The sequence below is a fragment of the Strix aluco genome, chromosome 14 (genome assembly GCF_031877795.1).
Source record: "Strix aluco isolate bStrAlu1 chromosome 14, bStrAlu1.hap1, whole genome shotgun sequence".
NCBI classification, from domain to species: Eukaryota; Metazoa; Chordata; class Aves; order Strigiformes; family Strigidae; genus Strix; species Strix aluco.
Window position 1 is genome coordinate 21,169,555 of NC_133944.1, and position 26,109 is coordinate 21,195,663.

Sequence of the window (26,109 nt, forward strand, 5' to 3'; positions counted from 1 at the left end):
AACAAAGAGGCATTACAGAAGTGAATGTTGCTGTACATGAACTTAGTAATGAGGGATGCCATCAAAAATTAACAAGCAGCTGTATAGACAGCACCATGTAAGACATGGTGTTGAGCACAGAGTATGTGTGCAGTGGGCTGCTAAGTGCCCACGTTGTTTTTATTGGCTTTCAGACTGAGGGGATGTTTTTCCTGACATGGTCTGGTCCTGCTCCCAGTGCTATTCAGTATTCCCATTCATGTTTGGGGTGGTAGTATAAGAAGAGTACAACTCAGAAGGTACGGCTCAAAAATACTGGGGAGGAGCTGCAAGGGCCGAGGAAGACAGCATCAGAAACAGTGGTGCTGAAATGATGCAGAAAAAACGATGAGGTAAAACTCAGTAATAAATACAAAGGTGCTGCATTCAAGAGGGAGAAACTGGATTGTCCCAGAGCTGCGACTGTCCTGCATGTGCTTCACCCAAGTTCTTGTACAGGTGCACTCTGTACCCAGCAGGTGCCCTGCAGGAAAGACTTGGTGCTGTGGAGCCAAGAGCCCAGATCTAAGTGAACACAGCAAAGGAAACCTGCCTGCAAAAGCTGTAGCATTCCCTCTCTGTGAAATACCCTTTATCCACCGTTCTGCACAGGCGTGGAACAGAGCAGACATCCTTCCCCAAGCATGCTCTGCTTTAAGATGCCACAGCTGCACATCCACTCAGGAGGAGGATGGCAAACTGTGTCTACTGGTTATAGACAGACTGCTGGGAAGGGCTTTTCTCTAAACTAAGAGGCATCTTTTCTGCTAGCAGGGGTTTTTCTGTTCCTTTAGCATTTCCAGATGGATATGGAAAATCCAGCCCAGCTGTAGACTTTTAAGATATTGTTTTAGGACAAGACCTGTCAGGAGGAATGAGGCATTTTGATGGCGAGTCACTTATGCTGTGACTGTCACATGTGCACAGGAGAGGCTATGTTTGCCTTTGTGCCTGCTGTCCTTTCTGTATCTGGAAAAAGCAAGAGCCAGTGCAGTGTTTTCCTTTGGCCATTCAGCACTGAGTGTACCAATAATAGCGCAGTCACATAGTCAGAGTTTAGGGGAAGGGACTGTGTCTTCTTCACAGGGGACAGGACCCTAGCAGACGGGGGACAATGCTGCTACTCACATAATGAACAGAACATGACGGACCTCAGCAAGTTTCTCCAGTTGCCTTTGCTCTTGGCATAAAGCTTTGGTGCCCTTGGTACCTGTGGTATGGGAATGTAAATGTGAAAGGTGAGTCAGAATTTATATGCAAAAGCTTCCTCCAGTTTAAGAGGAAAGGTCAGAACAAGTTTCTTCAGCCTTCAAGAGAGTGGTGCGGTGAGGGACAGCCAGATAATCTGTTACTTGTTTTGGAGAGACCGTCAGCTCTAGCCCATGGTAGTAGGCAAGTGGGTCTAGTTGGAATCCAGCTCTGAAGAATTAAGACACCTTCCCTCCCCCAAATCAAGGAGATACTGAAGAAAAGCTTTTGGAGGACAGGGTGAGATGCGTTCAGACTTCACAGCTCAGATCTGTTCATGATGTGATGCCATTGATTGCATTGCAGGGAGTGCCTTGGGAAGCCCCATTGCTCTTGAATCTTGCAGTGAACAAAACCCCAAACCCCACAGCTGGCCACAAAAATCTACATTTTCCTGTCTCGCAGGACACTTATCCTGTTTGTAGTGAATGCATGAGGACAGGACTTGTTGCCCAGACCATTAAAAAAAGGAAGTTACATAGGAGGATGGTAGGGCAAATTTCTCTGCTAAAACTTGACTGACATCCATGCTGCAGACCTCCAGTCAAATTCTCTACTGAAGGACTGTCAGATTCAGCAAATATATGGAACCAGGTGGGAGTGAGCATGAAACCTCAGAAGCCAAATGGTGGAAGTTCGCCCAGTCAGAGACTTTTGCCACCATGTTTCTTCAGTGGATTTTTACTCGCCGCAGGTTTTTTCATTTCTTGACCACTCTCTGGTTTTCACCCCCATTTTCTATATACTCCCCATCTGTTCCCTCCTCCTGTTGTTTTCCTGAGTATTTTCTAAGCCTGCTGCAAATCCAGCAGCCCTCAGTTCTTGTTGAACTTCTGAACCCACCCTGTTCAAGTGGGTGCTAAATCAGGCAGGCCAAGTCAAGCCAGCTCTAATTCTGATGATAGCAATTGTGCTTTTGAAAAATAATTGACAAACATTCTGCATTTAGACAAAGCTTGTCTAAGGGAGGGAGAATGCTTATATTCTGCAACTCTGGTCTGCAGAGCGCCAGTGTTCAAGTAGGACATTTTAATAACATCCTTCATGGACAAGTGTTTTGCTTGGAACCCTTTTTTCCTCCCTCCACTCAGTCAATTGTCAGCGAAGGGACTCACAGGGAACAAAATGGAATTAAATCTATTCAAAAAATTAGAACAGTCTGCATTTCTTTCTTTCTGTGCTGGATTCATTACTAGTGGGGCTATAATCTGCATTTTTTTGCCTGAAGCACACTCCCACTCTTACCTCTTCACAGCAATGCTGCTATTCTCACAGATAAACAGGTCCTCCCTGAATGGATTATAGCTCTCAGCCAAAGGCAGGCTGATGACAAGGGAAAAACAAACAAATGCATTCCCAGGGCCCTATCCAGCTCTTGGGGAAGAAAATAGAAACCCTCATGGATTTCAGTAGAGTTTCTATCCAGCCTTTAACAGTCCCTTTGCTGATGGCTAATTGCACAGGACCCAGGAAATTTGGGTTGTAAGGACTCAGCGTCGAGCACATTGTGTCTTTCCATCATCCAGCAGGTAGCTCAGGGGGCTCGAGCCCACGGTTCCCCCCCACAGCCGCACTACCAACCGGCTTCGTTTGAGCTCAGACACATTTGCTTTCCGTGTGCCGTGTTCCTTCTGCTGCCACAGGTTTGCAAGGTTTTATGAAACTGTGAGTTCCTGGATGGGCAAACTGATGGAAGGAAGGATCCAAACTGCCAAAGGTAGTGACTGAAGGGAGTGGGGTAGCCATGGGCAGCACTGAATGAGCCAAGACGGACAATATTCACACTCCGAGAAAAGGGGAGTGAGAAAAATAATGAAATCAGGGGTAATTGAAAGAAAAGTAAGCTAGGAAAACCTATGTTGAGATAGGAAGGTACTAGGGAGGGGACAAGAGAGATCTGAATTGAATGATCAGGAAATCTTGTTGGTTTTGAGGTGGAAATACTCTGTGAGTTGTAGCTGTGCTCCCCAGCCCTGGCTGGAGGGTCTGCCTGCCTTCTGCTCACGCACCCATTGATCTGTGTCCCTTCTGCTGCTCCTGGTACATCTTTCCATCCTGGCTATTTAAACAGCTAGTTTCTTTTTATTTCTCCCACTCAATTCTTGCATGCTTCTACAGCTGGGGACCAGTGCTTTCAGTGGTAATAGGTTCGCTACTGCTTTGAATTAGGAGGACTTTTATCAGCCCACTGTTCCTGTAATTTACCGTGGTTTAGAGTGATAATGAGGATTTGGGTATGTAAAGAAACCCTAAAGTACACATGGAAATCAACACAAGGGAGTGCAACTCTGAGCCCTGGGCATTAGTGACTATGAATGGGTGAGTGAGTGCTTAGCACAGGAAACCAAAACAGGGGAGACAAAAGCCACGCATAATCTTCCTGGGCTGGCAAATGCTGTTTATCTTATTTGTTTAAATGACTGGAGAACAGAAAGCTTTTATTTCCTTTTGTTGCTCTGTAGCTGTGTTAGAGTTTAGCCTTAGCTGTGCACAGTTGCTTGCATGACTTTGGCAAGGAAACCATCCTGGACTGGCCCAGTATGGGACTGGGAGGTGGTCTGGACAGTCCAGGAACCATGGCATGAGTCCATTACCCCACCACAGAAACCAAAAGAATCGAAGGAGTCCTTTCGGTCTTATTATGTCTGAAGAACCACAAATGAAAAACAAGGGGAGGGGAAGTACTTCAAGATTAATGTTCTTTTGGGGTAAAAAGTGTGAAATGCTTCCTTGCCAGGGATAGTTTCTAGCAACAACCATGAACTGTGGTCATAAATAATCCTGCCAGTGGATATGTGCCTGCTTTGAGTGGACAGCAGTGTAACTGCATGTGCAAGTGGGGTAGAAGCGTTTTGGTTTGTTACCAGATTCCGTAGCAGTGCAAATCCTTTGTAGCATTATTGGCACTCAATTAGTGCTCCCATCTATAATTTCAGAAGCCTCATTCTAAGGGCAGGGGGTGGGGGGGAATGCATCAGGCTTGTTATTTCTGCTGGCAACACCGGTACTAAAAATAACTACGTGAATGACATTATGGAAGCTGTATTTGAGTTCGTCAATAGATAAATTTTGACTGGACAGGAGGAAATATTTCTAATGATGAAGTGTGTTACACTGTGGATTATTATTCCTGGATAAAAGGTGAAAGCCTCATTGCCTGGGAGCTTTTAAAGGGAGAATTTAGGAATGAAGAGGAGGGAACAGTCTTGCATCATGCCCTGATATTCTGAGTGTTTGGGGATCCCTGAGAGGTTTCAGTGAAGAACGACCATAAAAATCTCACTTCCATGAGCCAGATGAAGCAGACCCACAGCTGGGTCTGCTTCCCAGGGTTGGCAGTGGCAGACTGGAGTTCCAGGGCCCAGGTCCCCCCTTTTCAGAGGGCCAAATTTCTCTGGGGTGTGCATGGGCTGCCTGCTGCCACATGTTTTGTCAGGAACTGCTGCGGCCACAACACCCCCAGGCCAACAGCTCTGTTGGGCTGCGGTGGTTTCAGAGGAGATGCTGCAGAGACTGCCCGGATAACTTTTCCTGCCTGGGAGAGATGCTCCTGTCTGGCCTGGAGGTGTCTGGACACGTATGTCTGCCATCCGCCCCCTGAAAGGAACGGAACCTCCATGCTGAGGTCCCATGTGGCTCAGGCTCCAGGGTGTGAGGTGTGGGATGGGGACCCCTTGGGATGTCACAGACTGCACCTTCGAGACTTCCCTTGCCCTGTGGTTTGGTCCCTGGAGGGCATGTTGAGTGATTTCAGCATGTGACACATTGTAGAAGTCCCCAGGAGGCCGGGACACTGAGGGAAGAGAGCAGCTGTGCTCCAGCCATACCCAGTCCTTGGAGATGCTCGCAGAACATTTTTCCCAGGGGACCTCTGCTCAGTTCATCAGTCTCATTCCCATTTTCCCCATTCCCTTGCCCCTTTCTCAGGCTCTTGTTTTGGCATTAGTTGGGATAAATGTGATTTCCAGCTCTCCAGTTCCCAAGCAGAGGTGGCTGTGACAGTCCTGCCCGAGTGGGGATGGACTTGTCCACCCATTCTGCCTTCCCCAGCCCTGCCTGCACCCTGCCAGGGCAGCTGAGCAGCATTTAGCGTGAATTATTCCATTTAACTTTATCAATTGATTGGTTAATGAGCCACTTGTTTGCCTTAGGTTACTCAGCACTATTGCCTCTGCTTATAGATTAGGTGCTGCTTTTTATCACACATTTCCCCATATCCCGTAGGTTGTAAACCTATTATATAGATATTAGTAAGGTACGATCATCACTGTTTAAAGGGGACACTGGCAGTGCTATTAAATGCTAAATCAGCACTCCCTTAACAATTTTCCCAAGTCCAGATAATCTTTGTTTTCGTGCCTTCCCACCAACATCCCCCAAAGGGCAGAGGTGTTCCCAGCAGCTCGCCTCCCCAGGCCTCACGGTAGCAAATCTGGAGGCTGTTCTTGTTCATGGGACTGCAGGTGAAGGGAGGGAAGCTGGGCCGGAGAGGAAAGGTAAGGTCTGCACTGTTTGGAAAACTCAAAAGCTATGAGAAACTAATGACATGTCCAAACTTTCCTAGATACTTTCTGGAAAAACTGAAGCCTACCCCATCAAAACAGTGCATCATCCAGATACCAGCAGTGCACCCACCACGTGGGTGGGAAGAGAGTCGAAGTAGTCTATGCTAATTAAACATCAGCCTCTATGAATCCAATCAAACCTCTGCAGAAGGCAGGAATGTTTTACATCAGGGACAGTTAAATAATACTGGAGATAAGCTTAAACTCTTGATGATCAGATGTGGAGTAAATTTATTACAACACAGATTTACCAAATCTTGCTGGATGCTTTAAAATGCGATTCAGACAGTCGCTTTGAACTGTGATGTGTCTTCTTCTCAGATACTCTTGGGAAAGACTTATAGGCATTTGCAAATTAAATCAATAACGAATTTCTCAATTGAAGATGAGGACATGGGGGATGACAAAGACTGATGAAAGTGGTAGGAGGAACATACTCATTTTCTGAGATGTTTGTCACAGCGGTCGCTTCCCAGCATAATGGGCAAACACATTTACACATCCATTTAAACGCAGTCTGCTCTCAGTTATTCTGTCTACCTAGAAAGCGGGTGGTGGCTTGCAGAACCGGAACTAGTCCATACACCAGTGACGGCTGCTTGCACCACGGCGCCTGCTGCTTCTGCAGGGGCCTGGTGGTCCCCAGGCAGTGCAGTAGCAAAAGAGGATGGGGAAGAGGTGCCAGGCGTGCTCTCTGACAGCTGTCCCGAGAGGCTCGCTTCCCAGCAGTCTCTGCATTGTTTCTTGGTAGTGCAGCGCTCCTGGGGCTCCCATTAACAGAATATGGGCCTGGCAAGGAGAATTTAAGTGCCAGCCTGGCCCTAAGCCAGGCTTTCAGATGCAAGAAAGCATCTGGCCAGGGTACCCCAGGCACTCGATTCTTGATCACTCCCTTCTCCGCTGGCAGGAGCTGCCATGCCAAAAGCTGACATGAAGCTCTAGGAAAGTGCGGGGACCTGTTCCTCACCCAGTGAGCATGGGAGAGGCTGCCTGTGGCCCTCGGTGTGCCTGGGGGACATGGGCACCCTGAGGATCCCGTCAGGCTGACTGAGTCACCCAGGGATGCAGGGGATATCCTCTGCTTTCTGCCAGTGGCCAGTCCTTGGTCCACTGATTTTATAGGAACCCTCCCAGTTAGAGTCACATCTTTCTCTCCTGCTGCCACTGAGAGGTCACGGGAAAGTTCTTGGATCCGGTTACAAAGCCCCGGCTCATTCTGCAGAGCAAGGACAAATAGTTATTTGTGGTCTTCTGGCAGTGGGTGCGTTCATTGTGGTATGTGTTTGTATTCTTCCACTACTCAGTGCGGGCATGGGAATATTTGTCAGCACACTGCCTACCAGTTCCACCCAGTGCCCCAGCAGCCTCACAGGGAGGCACTGACTGGCTGTCACAGCTCAGAGAGACGAAGGCACAGAGAGACACACAGCGGGACCTCAGAGCAAAGCCTGTGGTGGGTGTCCTCTGTGCCAGGAAATGCCACAAGACACTGAGGATGCCTGAGGTTGTCAAATCCTTTTTCAAACAGTATTGTGTTGGAATAGTTCGGCTGAAAAGCTTGGGAAAACACTGATCAAAAATTGTTCCTTCATCCTTCTCAGGGCAGTTGTAGGTGGGAGACTTGGAGCTGAGGCAGGGCCTTCCCCCATTGCCATGGACAAGGTACCTCTCTCTGGATGCGTGTGCCAAGTTAGACCAGTCAAGGTCTTGTCCCCCACTCGTATTTTCTAGACATCAGCTGCATTTGAGAATGCCTGAAGGGTTAACGTTATTTGACTGAATTCTGGTGGCAGGTGTCATTTTTCTTCCCTTCAGATAGATAACCTGTTCTCTGAGTACAAGTGTAGAAGTTATGATTTAAATATACCCAAATGCATGTAATTAATCACAAGTGCAACATACCTCCTTCCTGCTGCGAAACCTTATTAACAGTGTGGGCGGAATCCTAAAATACTGTATCTGCCACGTTTCAGCTCAAACTCTTCAGCTTGGAAAGCCTCAATGCAACGAGCAGATCTGAGCAGCCAGGCTGCAAGAGTTCAGCCCCGTCACCTGGTGTTACTGAGCAGAGGGGCGCAAAGCAGGCTCTCACCGCCTTGTTTGGAGAGGTGTCTACCTCTGCTCCGCCTGAGCCGCGTCTCAGCGGTAGGCAGAGACGTCCGTAAGGCTCCAGTAAGTACAGGCAGCAGAAACTTTGCAGCCCCACTGCAAGAAATAGCACGGGTAGGCAGGCAAGGTTTGGTTTGCAGGAGCAACAGAGGCCAAACTGCTGTTCCTCTGTCCAGAACTGTTATCACATCTACACCAGACCTCCCCATTTTAATTGCAAAATTTTCCAGCAGTGGAGGATCCATTGCAGTCCGGGGATTTTTTCCCAGCTGCCTCAGACTGTGATGTGTGGGGTGTGGTGCTTGATTATGTCCTCTTAACGGAAAGGCAGCACATTGCAGAACTGGGAACACCATGACTCAAAAGATCTCTGAGCTGAGATTAGTGGAGGCTAATGTCAGCTTGGCAGCACACCCAGGGGCTTGTGGCGAGCACAGTGCTCAGAGATGGAGCCCCTGAGCTGTAATGCCAGGGAAGATGGACAGGATACGAGGAACGGAATAATAGCTCTTTCCAGAATTGATTCCTTCTCAGCTTAACGTGTTAAAACATCAAAAGTACTGAAAAAACCCCATCTGCTACCAGAGCTAATCAAACACATCAATTATTACTTCATAAAGACAGTTGCCGCTAGAATTGATATCCCAAAAAAGCAAAGCTGCTTTAAAGCATCTTTTTATTTCAGCTGAGTGTTTTCATGACAGCACACGATTCCTAATGAGCACTAGTACAGCTAGGACCCACAGAAAAATATGTCAACTGTGCAAAGATCAGCTCTAGACACAGGGGAAGTAACTCTGAATCCCAGCTGATTTCAGCAGAATGGGGGGCTTTGGAAGCCAGGCTTGTCACATGAGGGCTAGGAACTGGGTACATCCTACTAAAGCCTTGCTTTGGTACACTGAGTTGTGCACTGACCCCTAATATTTGGGTAAAATACAAAAGGTTGCTCTATTCTTATTGTGGGATTTGGTGGTGGTACTTGATTGTGAGGATAAAATGCACAGGATGATGAAGAGACTCTACAGTGTACATCCCTTCTTTCCTGTATTGTCCACAGAATATTTGGTTATGGAGAGCAACATCTGAAAAGGTTTTGAAAGGCAAAGTCACCTTCCAGCTATCAAAACACTTCAGATGAGGCAGATGGGAAACCAAAAATATTATTTAGGTTTGGGCAGTAAAACTGACATTGAACCCATTTGCCTCATTTTTCAGGCTTTGATGATAGTTAATGACAGCTTACAGAAGTTGTAAGTGATATAAAAAAGCCATAAAAAGCTGCTTTGTGTCCTTGCTCAGTGGATGAATTTAACAAAACCATTACGGGGCTTTGAAACACTGTTTTGACTTTCTAGAACCAGCTGTGGGATGATCCAGCTGCAGTTGGATCCCCCTTGCATCTAAGAGAACATTTAAGAGGATTAATCCCAATAATTTTAATTCAACAAAATGACCTTATGTAACATTACCAAGGAATTAATGAGAATTCTCTCATGTGGGTCATCACCAGCCTGGTGGATTTTTTTTCCCTGGGGGATCTCATTGGTCTCAGGCAGAGCGTGGACAAAGTAGATTGACTATGTAGCACATTGCATGGGATCAGAAGATAAGTCACTCGGAGCAGGAACCCTTTCTCCTTCGCTGAATTATTATTTGGGAACGCACAAAAAAGAATGCAGCTGTCAGCCTCCACTGGTGCTATTTGAAACCCTTTTGGCTCCGAGGCTTTTTCCACAGAAAAATGCAATCTCATCTAATGCAAATGCTGCTGCAGGAATCTGTGTAGTCCAGCTGTCTTTTTTTAATTGAAAAAAAGCCTGATCTAATTGTTTTTGACTGTGTTTCTTTGCTGTTCTTACTGAGCTGAGCAGGATGCATATTAGAGCTAATTAGGTGCATGTAGGGTATTCAATATTTGATCTGAATATTAAAGGCCCCGGGAGAGGGCACATTATCAAAGTTACACAACTGCAAATTTTAGTAAAACCAAATTATGCCAGTGGCCTGACATTGCATAAAACCCAAGGCTGCACCGCTCCCTGCTTGGTGCGGAACAGGGGGGTCTGGGTCAGCCTCCGCCTGCGTCCCTGCTTGCACCTCTTGCTTCCCATCTGGGCAGATTTGGCTTTTGGGAGCATAAAAAACTGATTTGAGGCGGCAAGAAAGAGGCTCTATCATATTGCTTCTGTATCAGCTAGTGTGATGGATTTTTTTTCCCCTGACTGCACCCCTGTACCACCATCCGCCATCTCTGTGCTTTAGGGGAAGGGTCAGAGGTTTGGTTTTGGTCCTGAGCCAGCACTCGAGGCCAGGTCTGTGTGTATGTGTGTATCAGTGACCTTCTACCAGCATGCAGCCTGACCTTTGCAGGAACCAGCGGCTCCCAATAAACAAGGAGCTCATTTATACTGTCATCATCACTTGGGAGCAGGGTGGTGTGTCCAGGTACCAGGACTCCTCTGGACACCAGTGGCCAGTGGTCTCTGCAGGAAAAAAAATAGCCCTAGGGTGACTTGGGTGGGTAAAACCACTGGTGTGGTTGATTCTGTGCACAATTACGCTTGAACGGGATACTTAATTTTCCTGACTTTGTGCTGTTAAACTTCAAAGGGTGACTAGGTCCCTGTTGAGTTTGGGTGGAGTACTAACACAGTAGCTGGATGTGCTCTGCCTGCTCAGCCTTGTCTTCCTCTGAAATATCCGTACTGGTGTCTTTCATTTATCAACAGTAATTCATTACTTTCAGGATGCAGTAGAGTGTTTATGCTCTTAAACTTGTTTTATATACACACTTAAAAACAGAGTATTTCACTCCACTGCTTCCTGTCAGAAAATGTAAATGCTGAAACAGTCCTCAGAGAGCAAAGATGGGAAGGGTCGTTGGTGCATCCCAAACGCAGGGTACAAAAACCAACACAACACCCCAGTCCGATGAAGGACATGGCAGGGAACTGAGAATGCAGTCCAGGAAATCATTGCTCCTGGCAACTACAGCATGCAACTGGAGTGGGGATCACTCCTCAAGACAGCCCAAAGCCAAAATTAAGCATTGATGTAGAACTCAATTAAAAAATAATAATAATTAGAAAAAGATGAAATGCTGCTACCAAAAAGCCACAGGACTGCAGGGACACAGCACCGTGTTGGGAGTTCTCTGTAGTGCACTCATTTCTGGTTTCAGCCTGTATTAAAATGGAAATTAAGAGTATTCAGAATATATTTTATATACCTGAAAACAAGTCGAAATCGAAGGTTTGGGAGAAGATGCAGTATCTGGTCCCTCCATGTCTAGAAGCTGATCATCATTAGCTCAACAGCTGCTCATCTACAGGCAAAAATAAAATGGTAGCAATATCCATTCTGAATAGACACGAGAGATTCTTACAACAGCATTTTCTAGCTTTTTGGCCAGCAGTTAAGGTGCAGAAGCACATGCCTAGTTTTAATTAGACCTCATGAAGGCATTAAAATTACTTACAGGTGTTGATATCGGGCACAAATTTAGCTGCCTTAGAGCAAGAATGCTTCTGCCCTGTACAGGTCCATGAAACTTTTACAATTGATTTGAATAAGCTCGACCATTTCCAGGGCCATAGATTTTGGCACAATTTCAGTCACCTGATGGATTTGCTTATTTTTTAACATGAACCAGCTGGTTAGTTAGAATAATGCCTTTGCATGCAAGAAATACTTTGGTGGTAAGAATTCAGTTTTGAGTGAGCCAAAGGTATTTCCTCCAGAAGGGAGATTTCCCCTGCCTGGGAGTCTATCACTGGTCTCCATCAGCATTTCTTGGACTGGTGTTAAAAATCCAGGTTGAAAAAATTATGCTTTTTAAAATGAGTTCCACTTGGAGTTTTGAGATGACCCTGACTACGGAAGCTGTTTTTCTTTTCAAAAAAGCAGGCATGTAGGCATCAGTCATCTTAATCTCCATCTCGGAGAATTTCTTGCAGGAATAGGATGTACAATGTGTCATTCAAGCTCAGCCAGACGGAAAGAAGAATGGGAGTTCTGAGAGATTTGCACCCTGTCATGGAGGTCTGAACTGTGCCTTTGCAGTCTTTGAAACGCAAGGTCATGGGCATCTGTGTTGATTTAGTTTAACATAATCCAGGAGTTTTTAATCGCATTTCAGGCTATTAAATGAGTGAGAAGAAAATCACTGGAATTTAGCTCCATAACTCCCCTGTAAACAAACTTTTTAACCTTATATCAAGATAAAAATAAAAGTAGCTGATTACCTCTAGCAGAAGATTTTTCCATCAAAATTTGATCAAGCCCTTCCTTCCCTCCAGATTTTTGCATTATTATTTTTCCCCATTTGCAAACAAAGCTTACAGAGTTTTCTTCAAAATTAGGCTTTTTTCTTTTGACTCAAGCTCTGCCCAGCCACACCAGAATAACCTGCTGGGTTCTGGTATGAAACAGAAAATATTATTTTTGAAAGAAAAAGAGGGGAAGAAGGGAGGGGAAAAAAATTCAGAAAATTTTGCTGAGCAAAAGTAGATTTGTGTGTATGTTCATTCCAAAATTCTTCACCTAAAATCCACCTTGGATCAGTCTGTACCCTAAACGCTTACATATGAATGGCGCTGTCAACAGCCTGAGCAAAAATGCATCAGTGGGCAAAGGCTCAGTTGTCCCTTTCACACCACCTCCCTTCTGCCGTGGCCCAAGTGATCCCAGCAGTTGCAAGCAGCACTTTACACCCTGTAGCACGTCGCACTCTTTGCTTTGGCTGGGAGGCTCTCCCTGCCCACGCTGCCCGTGTGGACTTCAGGAGCTGCCCACACAGGGCCCTGGGGAGGCCTGAGCTGGAGGAGGTGCTGCAGAGGAGCACACAACCATCCAGGCTGAAGTGGAGCTGCGGGCACTGCGCGGGTACCACTGCCAGCCAAACCCAGGGCAGCATCCTAGACCACGCGAGGTGAAGCTCATCACTGGGGCACAAGGCTCTGTACGGAAGCTGTGCAATGACCTTTAGGTACCTTAATTTGTCCAGGTGAAGGTGAGGGGTGAGGACTGCTCTTATAGGAACTGGAGGTATTTGCTTGCGGTATGCTTCGAGTGTAATAATCTCCCCGTGATTTCTTGCCTGGTTTTATTCAAGCAAATCACTGTAATTTTAGGGATGTGCTTTGATATGGGAAAACTTCATTCAGCTGGAAACATTTTGCTGATTGAAAGTAAATCACCTTAGGTAAAACAGAAACAGTATGGGATTTATTTCCTCTGGTAGGCAGTTGGAAGTCTATGTATGTCTTTTACAGTGATACAGACAGTTTGAAGCCACACAAAGTTCCCTGAATTTAGCAGGAAACATTTCAGAGTCATCAGCTTGAGGTTTTGGAGTGATGACAAAGTACAGGAGCTGTGGCAAGGCTGTGTCAGTCAGGAAAGGAGAACCTGCCTGCAAAGCTGCGAAAGGGATGGAGGATACCGGGTGCTGGAAAGAAGAGGGAGAAAGAAGGGGTGTCCACAACAGGCTCCACTGCTGAGCACTGCTATCTCTCTCCCTCTGGCACGAGAAGGGCAAGTTTTGTAAGATTAAATGTCTTCAGACCAGCCTTGTTTAAGGAACTTCTTACTACATACTTACAGGCTCTGCTGGCGCCATCTCAGAAATACAAACACTTCTCCTTGAGAGCTCTTGGAGGGCAGGTGAGGTACCAAAAACCAGGAAAAAAATGTAAACATGGTGTCTATCTCTAAATATAGAGGGAGAAAAGAGGAGTAAGAATTATAGACCAGTCAACTTCTAGAAGCTTTCAAGAGAATTGAACTATCAATCAAACAGTTTGCTAACACCTAGGAGATAAAAAGGGACATGAGTGACATCCAGCATGGATTATACAAAAATGAGGCGTATTAAACTAATCTCATGTGATTTCTCAGCAGAAGTAGGAGAGGAATAGTTGGTGCCATATCTAGAGTTTGGGAAGGGTTAGACATGGTCCCGCTTGACTTTCATAAAGTGACCTGGAAAAACAGTCTAGATAAAACTACTTCAGATCTTACACACTAATGGGTGAGTAGCACAACTCATTCCCCAAGAATACAGTTATCAGTGGCTCATGGTCAGAGCAGATGACTCTGTCAACCAGGATTCTGCAGGGGTCTGGGTTTTCAGTGAAAAATGGATGAAAATACATAATTACACCTGACAGTGACGTGGAGCTGGGAGAGGTACTTCAGCACATTGGAAGATAAGCTTTACAGCTTTAAATGATCTTGGCCAGTTAGAGAAGTGAGGACTGGGTCTAGTCTGGGACACTGAGCCTCAAGAAGGAGGAGGACCCAGTTGGAGAAGGTGTAGGGAAGAGTGATTGCATTTACTAAACCTGGCTTAGGTTGGAAGGGCTGGATGGAAAGTGCCAGAATAGCTTGTCTGGGACTGCAGTGGGGACGGGGGGGAAACTGTAGCCTCTGCTCCAGGAGGTTTTCAGGACAGATGGACAAGTATTCCCCCCAGGACTCACCTAGGCAAACTGGCTCCTTGCTTGGATCAGCCCCAGGCTGAGCCCCAGCCCCACCGTGCTGGAGCTGTCATGTCCTTTGTTCAAAGCTGCTGTTTCACAACCGCTGGGGCAGTGTGTGTCAGCAGGGACATACGGCAAAATTATCTTTGGCTTTGCCTTTTTAATACATTCGTTTTGTAGTGAAAGGCTGAAGGCATGTAAGTGCTTTGTTGAACGGAAGCCAAAGCGAGCTGCTACGCAGAATGCACCCCCAGTTTCCAAGTATTTCATTTATTTTGTAATTAAGCAATAATCGCTGAGGCATTGGGCACTTCTTCAGGATTAATGACTTGCTGGGGAATGGCAGAAGATCTGATCTGCAGTGGAACCATTTTCCCCAGCAAATACCTGTCTGTTAATGCCATTCTAAAATGAGTATGACAACATGACATGCAAACATATGGGTTTTGCTGTTAGCAGCTGAGGGATAGGGAGCAGGCATTAATAGGTACATTAGACGATCAGGTTGCTTCAGTTGTCTCTCGCCATTCCATTCAGAGCACGGTGTTTCATTAGTCACTTCGTGAATGAAATGGCTTTTTAATTGTTCAGAATCACTTTTAAAAATTGCAGCATTGTCTCCCCCCTCCACAGCCCCGGGGGATCCTCTTAAATCCCTTTTCTTCCTCTGCCCTGGAGAGAACCGGCTATAGTGTGGCAAAGAGGAACCTGCCTGCAGCAGTTTCCTTTGTGTTTCAGACACAGGAAAAACACAAGCCATTTAGAAAACAGAGGATTCACATTTTTAGTGCTGAAACCCCTCTGTTCCCATTAATTTGCAGGTTGCTTAAGGAGTAGCCCACCCTGCCTGAACTTTTGAAGACTTCCCAGTCTTGACTCACTGCTCACTTCTATTAGTCCCTACACAGTGTGCATTTATAATGGTCACGGCTCACTCCAGTATCCAAACCCCACTGCTTCTTGTGGCCTGCAGCACGCAAGCCGGCTCAATTCATCCCCCATAACATTATACTCCCCAAGAGTGTTGTCAGAGCTTTAGATGTCCTCTAGGCAGTAAAGCACAAGAGCAGGCAAGAAGGAAGGTGTATCCCAAATGGGTGAGCGGCAGCATGGGAAAAGCTGCCACGGGAGTTCAGCCACCACATTGCTAAGGCAAGCAAGAGGAGAAACATTTGCTAAAAGCATATAGGACAATAAACCAGTTCACGGTGTCCTAGCAGACTTTGGAATGGCACTAGTCAGTGGGGATTTGCTCGCTCAAATATTAGGTAATGTGCTAACTGCATCATTGATTAATCCGTAGGTACTTCCTACAGCAAAACTTCAATACTGTCATCCACAGGGCTGCTTTCAGTCACTGTGGCTGCCTTCCCAGAGAGATTTCACAGAAGAACAATCAGGGTGTTTTTTCTCCACACTGTTTTCGTTTTCTGCCCCCTTTAAAAGTAATGCTTTTACATCTGTGCTTTGAACGATGCCAGCGTGTTGCCCAGTCAGCAGTATGCTCACTGAGGGATCCCAGAGCCGCTCTCCATCACTTAATTCTGCCCCTTCAGCACAAGGAGCCGTTACTTGATAGGAAGCTTACTGGCTTGAAACACTGAGTATTTAGAAGTGAAAACGTCAGGCAACAGCTTCATGGCACAAGGCCAGAGACGGTTTAAACTCTGAAGAAGACCAAAATTCACCTCTTTCCCTGTACAGCTGTTCAGCCCTCTTTTTGCCATATGAAGTCCCTAGTTGATGGCTGTTAGTGAAAGGCAGAAACAAAGCCAACCCGAGGTGTGGGCACCACTCCGATCTCCACCAGCATGGTCAATGGCTGAACCAAATAAATTTCAGCTGCATTCTCTTGTGACACTTACACTGCCCCTTGTGACCATCCTCTTCTTGCCCCTTTCTTATCCCCCTCTTAGGTTTCCTTCTCTTAGTTGCCCCAGAACCAATATTTAGTCCTCCCTGCCCCAAAATCCAACCCCAAGACAACCAACCAGAAAGAATGAATTATTTCTGGTGATGCTTTTGCTAACCACCTGCCTGCCTCCCACGGGACCCCTGCTCTGCTGAGCTTCTTGCTGTCATGCTCATAGCTGGGAGGAACCGCTGCTGTACAGTCTCTCTTGAATTCAGACAGGATTGATGCAGATCCTTGTGCTTTGTGCCAGCCGTAACTCTTCAGGTTTGACTGCAACTTTTGACAAAGAACACATTTCCCAGAAGTTCACCAACTCGTCTGAGTAACAGTAAATGATCCATGAGATCCAGTGCCGACACACGGCTCTGCTGGCCTTCCTCCTTCCTCGTTACTCAAATGCTGCTACTCCAAACCTCAGTGCAAGCACTGGATTCACACAACTTAAAAGCTACAGAGTACGAGGTCTGCTATTGCCCATAATTTTTCATCAAAATCAAAACTAGCTATAGAAAAAAATTTGCTAAAAATTGGCGTCTGGATTTACTAAATGAGAAAGGTTTTCATCCACCCCTGCTTGTCTCAGCCTAGGTGAGACAAACCAGCAGCCCATCATGCTGTTTCCAGCACACCAGCACCATTCCCTCTTCCTGGAGCCAGGGTACTCAAGCAGGGGGCTCTGTCCAGTTCCTCGGATCAGTAGCTTAAAAATCTCCCAGAGAGCATTTAATTTGAACTACTGTCTGTCTTAGGCTGCCTTTGCTTGTAGTCATACTTTTCCAGGACTCAGAGAGTGTTGGAATACCTCCTCCCAGGAGCTCAGTGTTCAGTGATGAGTGAGCGAAGGTTGTGGTGGGGACAGCAGAGAGTCAGCCACTTGTGTTAGAAAGCCTTTCCGTGAGCTTCACATCAGGGGAAGTAGATCTGTGTCTTTGTCAGCATGTTTCTATCAGCCTTGTTCTTCATGTAGTCATCTGTTAATAACACGGGGCTGGCAGCCGGCCCTGTTCTCCAGCGCCATCCCAGCACTGTATCTATTGCAAGCTCACTGTGATCCCCGCTAGCGCTCCCTCTCCCCAGGGGATGCCAGCACTGGTTGGGACCTTGGTTTGTGTGTATCTGATTTAGACGAAAGGAAACAAAAATCGTGTTACAGACAGGATGCTAGGTTTTATCAGTGGCCAGATCTGCTACTGAAGGGACTCTCTGTTGTCCAGTGAGATCTGAGGATGAGCAAGCAAGGACTTCATTTCAGCTAAGCAGATCATCCTCTCCGCTGGTATTTAAGAGACAGGATCATAATTTATGTCTTCACTGGGGAGAATTATTGTCAAATACAATTAGCTCTGCAAATCCTAGCTGTTTTGTAGACACACCACCCGGGCTTGGTTCTTGAGTTACTTAGAGGTGAAGAAATTATAGAGGTCAGTCTTCTGACCTGAGCAAGGGACTGCAAGAACTCACTCCATGGTATAGTTCCTTTTGCGGAGTTTATTAGAGACCAACACACAGAGCATCCAGTGCACAGAGCTGATAGGACTGAGGGTCTCATTCCCACGTTTCCTCAAGAAGGGATAATATGCCTTGAGGCAGCAAAACTCCCAGCACTACTTTTATCAGAGAGGGAAGCAGGATAGAGGTGTGAAGGGTTGTAAATAATTTAAGTGCTACACAACTAAGTCACTTCCCCTATCCTGTGTCCCAGTATGTACTGGGGTATTTTAATTCTGGTTCCTTTTATAAGTTGCCTCAGGACCTACTGTGAAAAGGACTAGACAAGAACTAGGGTTTTCTGTCACTTGTTTCAGTGGTTAAGATCTGACCTGATGGTCATTGTAAACATTGAACATATGTGCATAGACCTTGACAGGAAAGGTAATGTAGGACCAGGAAACCTCCCCCCTGTGACTGGTAAGTGCACACACGAGGCTCTGTGTTTGCAATTCAGTTGGGAGGGAGGTACCATGTGTGCTGACCCTGCACAAAACCTCCTTGAGAGAGAGCAAAAGGGATGCTAATTCCAGGCACTGGGCTCAGACACACCACTGGTGAACAACCAGAAAGGTTTAAAAAGAAATGCTGACTAAATTAAGTGAATCAAGCTAGCAGATGTGCTCTTCAAAAGAGCACAGCTTTCTTTTAAATGTCTCCCCTATTGAAATGACATTCTCAAGAGGTTTTTGTCCTTTGTGTTTTCTTCAGGATCATCCATGAGGATGGCTTCTCTGGAGAAGACGTGAAGCAGTACAAGCCAGTGGTCTACAGCAACACTATACAGTCACTGGCAGCTATTGTACGTGCCATGGATACCTTGGGCATCGAATACGGTGATAAGGAACGACGGGTAAGTTAAAATCACCACTGTTTGGGTACAGAGAGCTGAGCACCTGGAGACTCCAGAGCACATACAGGAGGCATTTGCACAATCTGAATACCTTGGAGGGAAAAAGGGGGAAGATTTACACCACTATTGTGTGCCTGTCGCACATGCACATCAACAAACAGAAGCTTAGGCACAATTGCATATGACACCATTTGTACACCTGCGCTAGGAAGTGTAGCCCTGGGGACCTCTGTGTCACAACAGCCACAGTCTCTCATGCCCTGGCACTAGCCAGGCCAGTACAAAAAAAATTCTGTTATCTAGGGACAGCCTAGACAGAGGTACTGACAGGCTTGGGGAAATAGTGAGAACATGTGTCCTGTCTACTGTGCATGTGCTGGATACTCAGGCTGCAAGGAGAGTGGCTCGGGGAGAAGTCTTGCTGCTGTTCAAATCCCTTCCACCGCCTGCTAATACAGGAAAGCTTTTAGGATTAGCTTGACTTTTGCAGGGACTTGACTGGCTTTTACTGATACATCCCCCATTCAAGTGTACCCAAACAGCAATTTCGCTTGCAAACAAGAGGATGTATTACTTCAGTGAGGTTCATATGAACAGGGTCTTAGGCACCAGTGTTAGCATGTGTCCTATTGGAATAAGTGTGCGGTGTCTGGCAGCCTTCTCATGCCACACACCTAGGCCAGCCTGTCCTTTTACAGTTGCTACTCTGTTGTTACTTTAACCAGTTTCCTATTTTTAAACAGTGGCTCCTCTGTGAGGTGCCCCTGCCAGCCTCTGCCTTTCCTTATTGCATTTCTGGCTCAGACCAAGCCCGCACGGAGAAACTCAGAGCCCTAGAAAAGTCACAACCACCCTTTTTGCGTGCTGCCATCCCAGAGAAAGTAAAACTACCTAGTTTCACTGGTAATAAAATACTTTCAGATTAAAGACCTGGTAAAGGCAAAGTCTATATGCCACTGAGTTTGTCATGACTATTTTTAGGTAGCTATCAAATAACAGATGTACAACATACCCCCAACTCCTTATCTGAGGATTGATAATAAAAGCATTCACTAGAAAGGATGCCAAAATCCTGCTGTGGTGTTACTGCATGAAAAGGTACCTTATTTCTTCCAGTCGCAAAGGGGTATTTTGATTTCTTTGCATCTAGGGATTTTTCCCACAGGAACTCTAAATCCTGGAGACATTTCCATCCCAAACATAGAGATGATACCATAATGGAGTTCTTGTGAGCTTGCCGAGAACTAATGCTGATGGCTTTCGAACTGAATACATTAATCTGTTGATTACTCGGTGACTCAGCTCTCAGCAAGGCAACGTATCTTGTCTCAGCTAAAAACCTATGCCCAGGAAAACAGAAACAAATCATTCTCTGTGTCTGATAAATAGTGTGTGGCAGACAGCTTTAAAATGTAATTTTTTTTTTTTTTTAATGCCTGAAGTTCTAATATGAGAAGGAAAACTCAGCACTGGGAAGGTATGGGGTGTGGAAGGGGAGAGCTGTTATCAGGACTGCCAGGAATGAGAGATGGAGTACTGGGCTGCACAAAATGTCACGTCTGTTCATATTCCTATGGAAAAGATGCCAAATGTTCCTAGGGTCATACGATAACTCAGGCTGGAAAGGAGCTCAGGAGGTGTCTAGCCCAACCTCCTGCTCAAGCAAGGTCAGCTCTGAGGTCAAACCAGGTTGCTCTGGGCTTTAGCCAGTCAGGTCTGAAATCCTCTGAGGACAGAGACTGCACAGCCTCTTTGGACAGCCTGGCCCACTGCTTTTCTGTCCTCATGATGAAAAGGTTTCTCCTTATGTCTAGTGTGAACCACTCTTGTTTCAATTTATGCTTTATGGCAGTAGGGATCCCGAGTTACGCCTTGCAAAGTAAAAAGCAAGTTAGATTAAGTTCTCCCCAACCTAGTTTCCCCTAAGGTATGCAGTCCTGGGGGAATTACTGCTGTCTTACAATGGTGTCATGCTGACTGTGTACAGACAAGCCTGCCACAAACCACTGTAAACCAAACAACAGTCTGGGAGGGCTGATTCAGAGTATCTTCTCCCTTCATAGATGGGAGTAATATTCCTTCATCCAGCAGTAGACAAAGGGGAAAGAAACCAAGTCTCTCAGGCTGTGGTCTTCCACTTGCTCCTTTCTCTTAGTCAAGCTCCACAGAAAGTTGCTGGTATTAGTATGAAATAGTATTTATTTTAATCTTACAAAGAAGTGCATGGCGTCTGCTACACTGCTTTTGTTATTAATGCACAGCTGCTATAAAGAGAGGCCATTAAACAGGCGATTTGTTGAGTATTATGCTACATGGTTCATCCCTTTTCAAGCAAAGCTTTTCTATTTTAAAAGTCATTCCTCAGCCAAGGTTTCCAATGCAAATCTTTTAGTGGGGGATTTTCCCCTACTCATCACTTAAGCCCGCAAGAGAAGAGAGCTCAGGAAGGGGAGCCGGGACTGTGGCTGCTCAAGCCTGATTCAGCAGCAGGAAAGGAGGGAGCACGGGCCCAGGACAGGTTTTCCCCAGGGACTGCTTGGCTATTACAGCTTCCCCCACCCCAACCTCATGGGAGATGCTTCTGCCCCTGTATCCCTTCCAAATGGCACTCTGACCATGTTCGGAGCAAAAAAAAAAATCCTCCTCTACTTAATAAATGCAAATGAGATGATTTGTGCTTTTGTTATTGAGGTAAAATAACCAAATCCTCTCTCACTGTTCTCATTTTTCTTCTGCCCATAATTATACCTCCAGTATTAAGTCTAATAGAAGCAAAAGACTGGAGGAAGAGTCCAGACTAAACCCCTTAGCTTTTGTCAGTCAAAGTGAGATCAATGTAGCAAATATGAGCTAAAAAGACAAAATAAATCATGAAAAGCAGATGCTCCAGGTCTTGCTGACCATCTCTGCTGATAAGGACCTGTCCCCAGGTTGAGAACAAAACAGTCTGCATGTAGGATTTCACTTTTGTACGTGCTCCTTGTTCAGGGGAGCAGGTTTTCTTGCAGCTGTGCCTGGCTCACGAAAGGTTCATGTCTGCAGGCAGCACCTAGGCTCTTGTTTCATATCCTTCAGCACAGGGAGGCAGGAGCACGTCCTGCCAGCTCATGACACGTTATCACCACGCACAGCCCGGGAGGTCAGTCTGAAACTCCAGAAAAGCTGTGCAAGTGCAAAGTCACAAATCCTTTAGATGTTGCGAGAGGGCAGGCAAAAAAGGAGCAGTCAGTGAGGAGACAGGAGCCAGCTGTGGGTGTCTGTGGGTGCTCCTCATCTCCAGGGCCATCACTGCCCTAGGTCTGGATCACCGAGTAGCCAAGAGCAAGGGGTTGCACGAAGGAAGATGAGCAGAGGCTTGGTCTCGCCTGGCTACTCAAGACCCTCCAGCTGGCCCATAGGGCACTACTCAGTCCTTACCTTTATAATCAGATTAACAGGCAGGAAGGAGTCAGGCCATAACATGTAGCCTCTGGATTAAACAGTTCTCTAAAGTGCAAATGTATTAACAAAGCAAGCTCCTCACTGTACCCAGGCAGAGGAAATGGGGAATGGAGTTTTAAAGCCAGGAATCTAGAAGTCAGTACAAGTGTTTGGTTCCGACCAAGCAGGAAGGGCAGGGAACTGATGGGTTTCCATCTCCATTTGAAGAGCCAGTTCCAAAGTTCAGCTTCAGAAATGCTAACTGGAAGAAGTCTGGAGTCTCTTCCTTGGCAGATCAGTGCTGACCCCAGAAGCTGCTTGGAAATGCAGCACCTACAGATGCAGTTGGGTGAAACGCCAGAGCTACAGCCAGACTGGGGGGCTGGAGGTGTCCACAGCTTGGTGTGGTCCCAGGCTGCATTGAGCCTGCCCAGGCAAGCACGCTGCCCCGTGCAAGCTGCTATGAAAACAGCTGTAGAGCGTGTTCATATTAACATAAACCAGACAGAAACAGGATGAAATTGTTCAGAAATTACTCAACAGAGAATCCCAGTATCAGTCGCGTGGCTCAGATACAAGTGTCTGAGGTGGCAGGGTCACAGGTCCCGCGCTTGGGGTCTGGAGGTGTCAGGCAGTGACCTTCAAATTGAACTTTTTTCCCAGTGGGAGTCTGGAAATGTCTCTGCTTCAACCGTGAAAGGGAAAACTAAAAAGCAGTTAAAGTGTTAAAAATTTTTGATAAGGAATTTTTTTCTTTCAGGCTTTGTAGCAAAATGTGTCTGTGGTGACCTTACGCTGTATAGTGTGTAACTCCTGAACTGTGAGCTAAACAAAGATGTACCTGGACTGGCGAGTGATATTAAAAAAAATCTTTTTAGTGTAATTGAACAGCCCACCCAAGGCAGCTGGCAAAGAGGCCCACGAGCACTGGATCTGTGTCTAACCTGCTTCTGAACAGCGGGGTGCAGGCAGAAAGCCGGTGCCTCCAGCCCTGTCCCCTCTGCACGTGCCAGAGGCAGTGGCAGGACTGAGGACACAGCCGCTGTCACCTGCTGCCTTCCAGTCGCTGGAAGGGAGCACTGTGTGGGAGGAGCTCTCTTTTGTAAGATCTGCTCCTGTGTAACTGCCTTTTTCTACTTGTCAGCTTGAGATATTTGTGGATTTTACTTCATTTCAGGCAGGTATCTGTTTAGACCAGCTGGCTCCTACTGCTGTCCCTAACCCAAGCTCTCTGAGAAATGCAAAAAAGCTGCTAATAACTTTGGGGATAGGCGAGGTTAATCAGGCACTGCCATGCTGGTAAGAAGCTTCTGTTTGATGTCTGGTAGCTAATGGGGTGATCTGGGGGATGGACACAGGATTCCTGGGTTTCTGCTGCTGCAGTGAGGATATGGCCAACCCTTGCTGGTCTGCTGTTGTAAGCGACGGGAACTTCAGCACAGTGAAGCGTAACTTAGGGCTGCTTTGTGGAGGAGCAGGATGGGGTGGGAGAAAAGGGGAAAGGGACTAAGAGGGTCATTAACCACCCCACTTTTGCCTGGTGTCAGCATTTGTCTGGATGTCCCGCTGCAGCTGAAGTCTGATTGCTTTCTGCGTGCAAGAACCACTTCTGCTGTACTGGGTCTGCTGGGTTCATCACTGTGAGAGTGCCAGACAAATATTTCAGCCTGCCCTTCACTAAGACGTAAAGATCTGTCACTCTTTTCCATTAAGACCAAAGCCATCTTTCTTGCGTACCTCCCTCTAGGTCCATCCACGAGGTGCATTTCAGTTACCATCATTCATGTTTTTGAACAGTGGAGACAAATAAAAGGCAGGGCATTTCTTGAGAGGTGGGAAACATAAAACAGAAAGGAAGCACTTATTATTTTCACAGCCTGCCTTGTTGCCGGGGAGATGGTTGGCTCATTCAGGAAAGGCTTGTTGTTGCTGGCTGAGATGGCCAGTGTATTGGGAATCATTGCTGCAAAATGAGGGTGCGGGAGAAAGGGTGAGACAGCAAAGAACAAGGGAAAGCCCGGGGTAACCTCTGCCTGCATGGTCATGGGGCATGACCCACAAGCCCTGCTGCACCAGTTCTGGAGTCTCTCTAACCAAAAGCTGTGCCTTCCACATCCCACTAACTAATGTATTTTCCTCCTTTAGAAATCCCTTGAGCCCCTGAAAATACAAAATCTTCCTCTAATAAATGATCACAGTAACAGCAGAGTGTGAAGACAGTTTATGGTAGCCCTTTGTGTCAGCTAAAGGAGCCTGAAACAGTATACTTCCATGCCTTTGCTCTACCTTTTAGGGAGAGTCAAACTCACTCATCATCAGGAGAGATCCCAGCCAAGTCAGCTGAGACCCGCAGCCAGACCCAGGAGACCTTGCTTTGCTGCAGCAGCAACAGCACAGCTTGGCTCTGTGCTCCTGCAAAGCTGAAGTCATGGTCATCACGTCAATAACGTGCGATGATCTTCATATAGCAAAAAAGATCACCCCAGAACTGGTGTCTGGTTCGCTGTAGTCATGCTACTCATAAAGATAGCATTTAGAAGGGAGACAAAATAAGCTTGTGTCGTGGCTATAAACACATCATGGCTTGCTCTCGCAGACAGAATTTGGCCTAGAAGAGCCATCCAATTAAATAAGCAGGTTGTATGGTTGGAGTCTTTATGTAGAGTTTTACTTAGGCTAAGTTCGTCAATCTGTCCTCCTTTCCAAACTGGGTAATTACAATAGAAAACTGGCGATTCATTTAGGGCTAAAATGTGATCTTAGCTCTGGCACCACATGGATTACAGCTATTTATAGGGCAGCAGTAGTGATGATGAACAACAGTCAGAATCCCAGTCTTCTGCAAACGTGTCACAGTGCTTGTGACCAGGAAGAAATCCTGAGTTTGTGAGGGAGGGAGATGACACCAGCTCTGAGGAAAAGGGGAGGAACAGGGACCCAAATAGAAATAGCCTAGAAAATGTAATAGCAGTGGAAACAGCTGGGTGCTCTAGGCAGGCGACTGAATTGCATGGACACCGCTGCACCCAGAGGCAGTATCAGCTAACCTGTCTTCCAGCAGATGATTATCAATCACTGACAGAGCTCTAAAAACCCAAACTTCCCCAGAGTGACCCAATGTACCCAGTTTTAGTTAAAATTCCTGAAGAGTGAAAAAAGGCCGTGTGAAATGGAGCTGAAAGGAGGCAGGGAGAGTGGGCGGCAGTCGCGTAGCAAGTTGGAAACGCGTGTCGTGTGGAAGGCTGCTCTCTGGAAGGTGCCACCTTGCTGAGCGGTTGATATGCCAGCGTGATGTTTTTCACATTGGTCCTGCTTCAGGATGCTATCTGCGGTGTTGGCATGGCAACGCTTTCATCCTCACTCAAAAGTAAACACTTGGGTATGCTTTTTGGGTTCTCCCGGACACCGTGTGCTGGTGGTGAATGGGCAGGAGTCAGGGGATGGGGTGGGATAGAAGTTCACCTGATCTTCCAGTCCCTCTGCGCAGTCAGAAACCTGTTCCTAAGAAACACATTTCTAGGGGAAAAAAATATTTTGATGCACTTCAGCATCATTTCTGAGTGAGCCAGATGAGAATAAGTGATGCAGTCACACCTTAAAATGCCACTCAGATCTGTTTCTTTGGTGAGCACTTAGCATCAGCCAGGCGCTGCAGATTGGTGACACTTGCCGTCCATGCCGCCTTCCCAGTTCTGAGATTAGCTTTACAGCTAACCATCCTATGAAACCACTGACCAGAACAGATGCCATCAATTAAAATTGGCCTTTTAATTTTCTTTTGAAGAAAAGCAGAGGCGGGAAAGAGGTTTCTCAGGGGATCATTGATAAGAGAGAGGCCACAGTCATCTCACTCCAACTCCAGGCTCCACATTGAATCTAATCACATCTTTCACCACCTAAAGAGGACTTTAAAGAAGATGGTGCCTGAGTTTTCCCAGAGAGACACTGTGAGAGGACAAGGCAGCAGTCACTGGTGCCAGGAAAGGGAATTCCAGCCAGAGACAGGCT

The 26,109-nt window shown here is 46.5% G+C and overlaps 1 protein-coding gene across 2 annotated transcripts in view; it reads left to right on the forward strand.

Annotated features, from left to right (window-relative positions):
* Positions 1–26,109, forward strand: part of GNAO1 (G protein subunit alpha o1) — a 147,163-nt gene that overhangs the window by 32,427 nt on the left and 88,627 nt on the right. For both annotated transcript variants that reach the window (XM_074839179.1, XM_074839178.1), the window contains exon 3: positions 18,540–18,681. In XM_074839179.1, the coding sequence (XP_074695280.1) occupies positions 18,540–18,681 (142 nt within the window). The remainder of the gene's footprint in view (positions 1–18,539; positions 18,682–26,109) is intronic.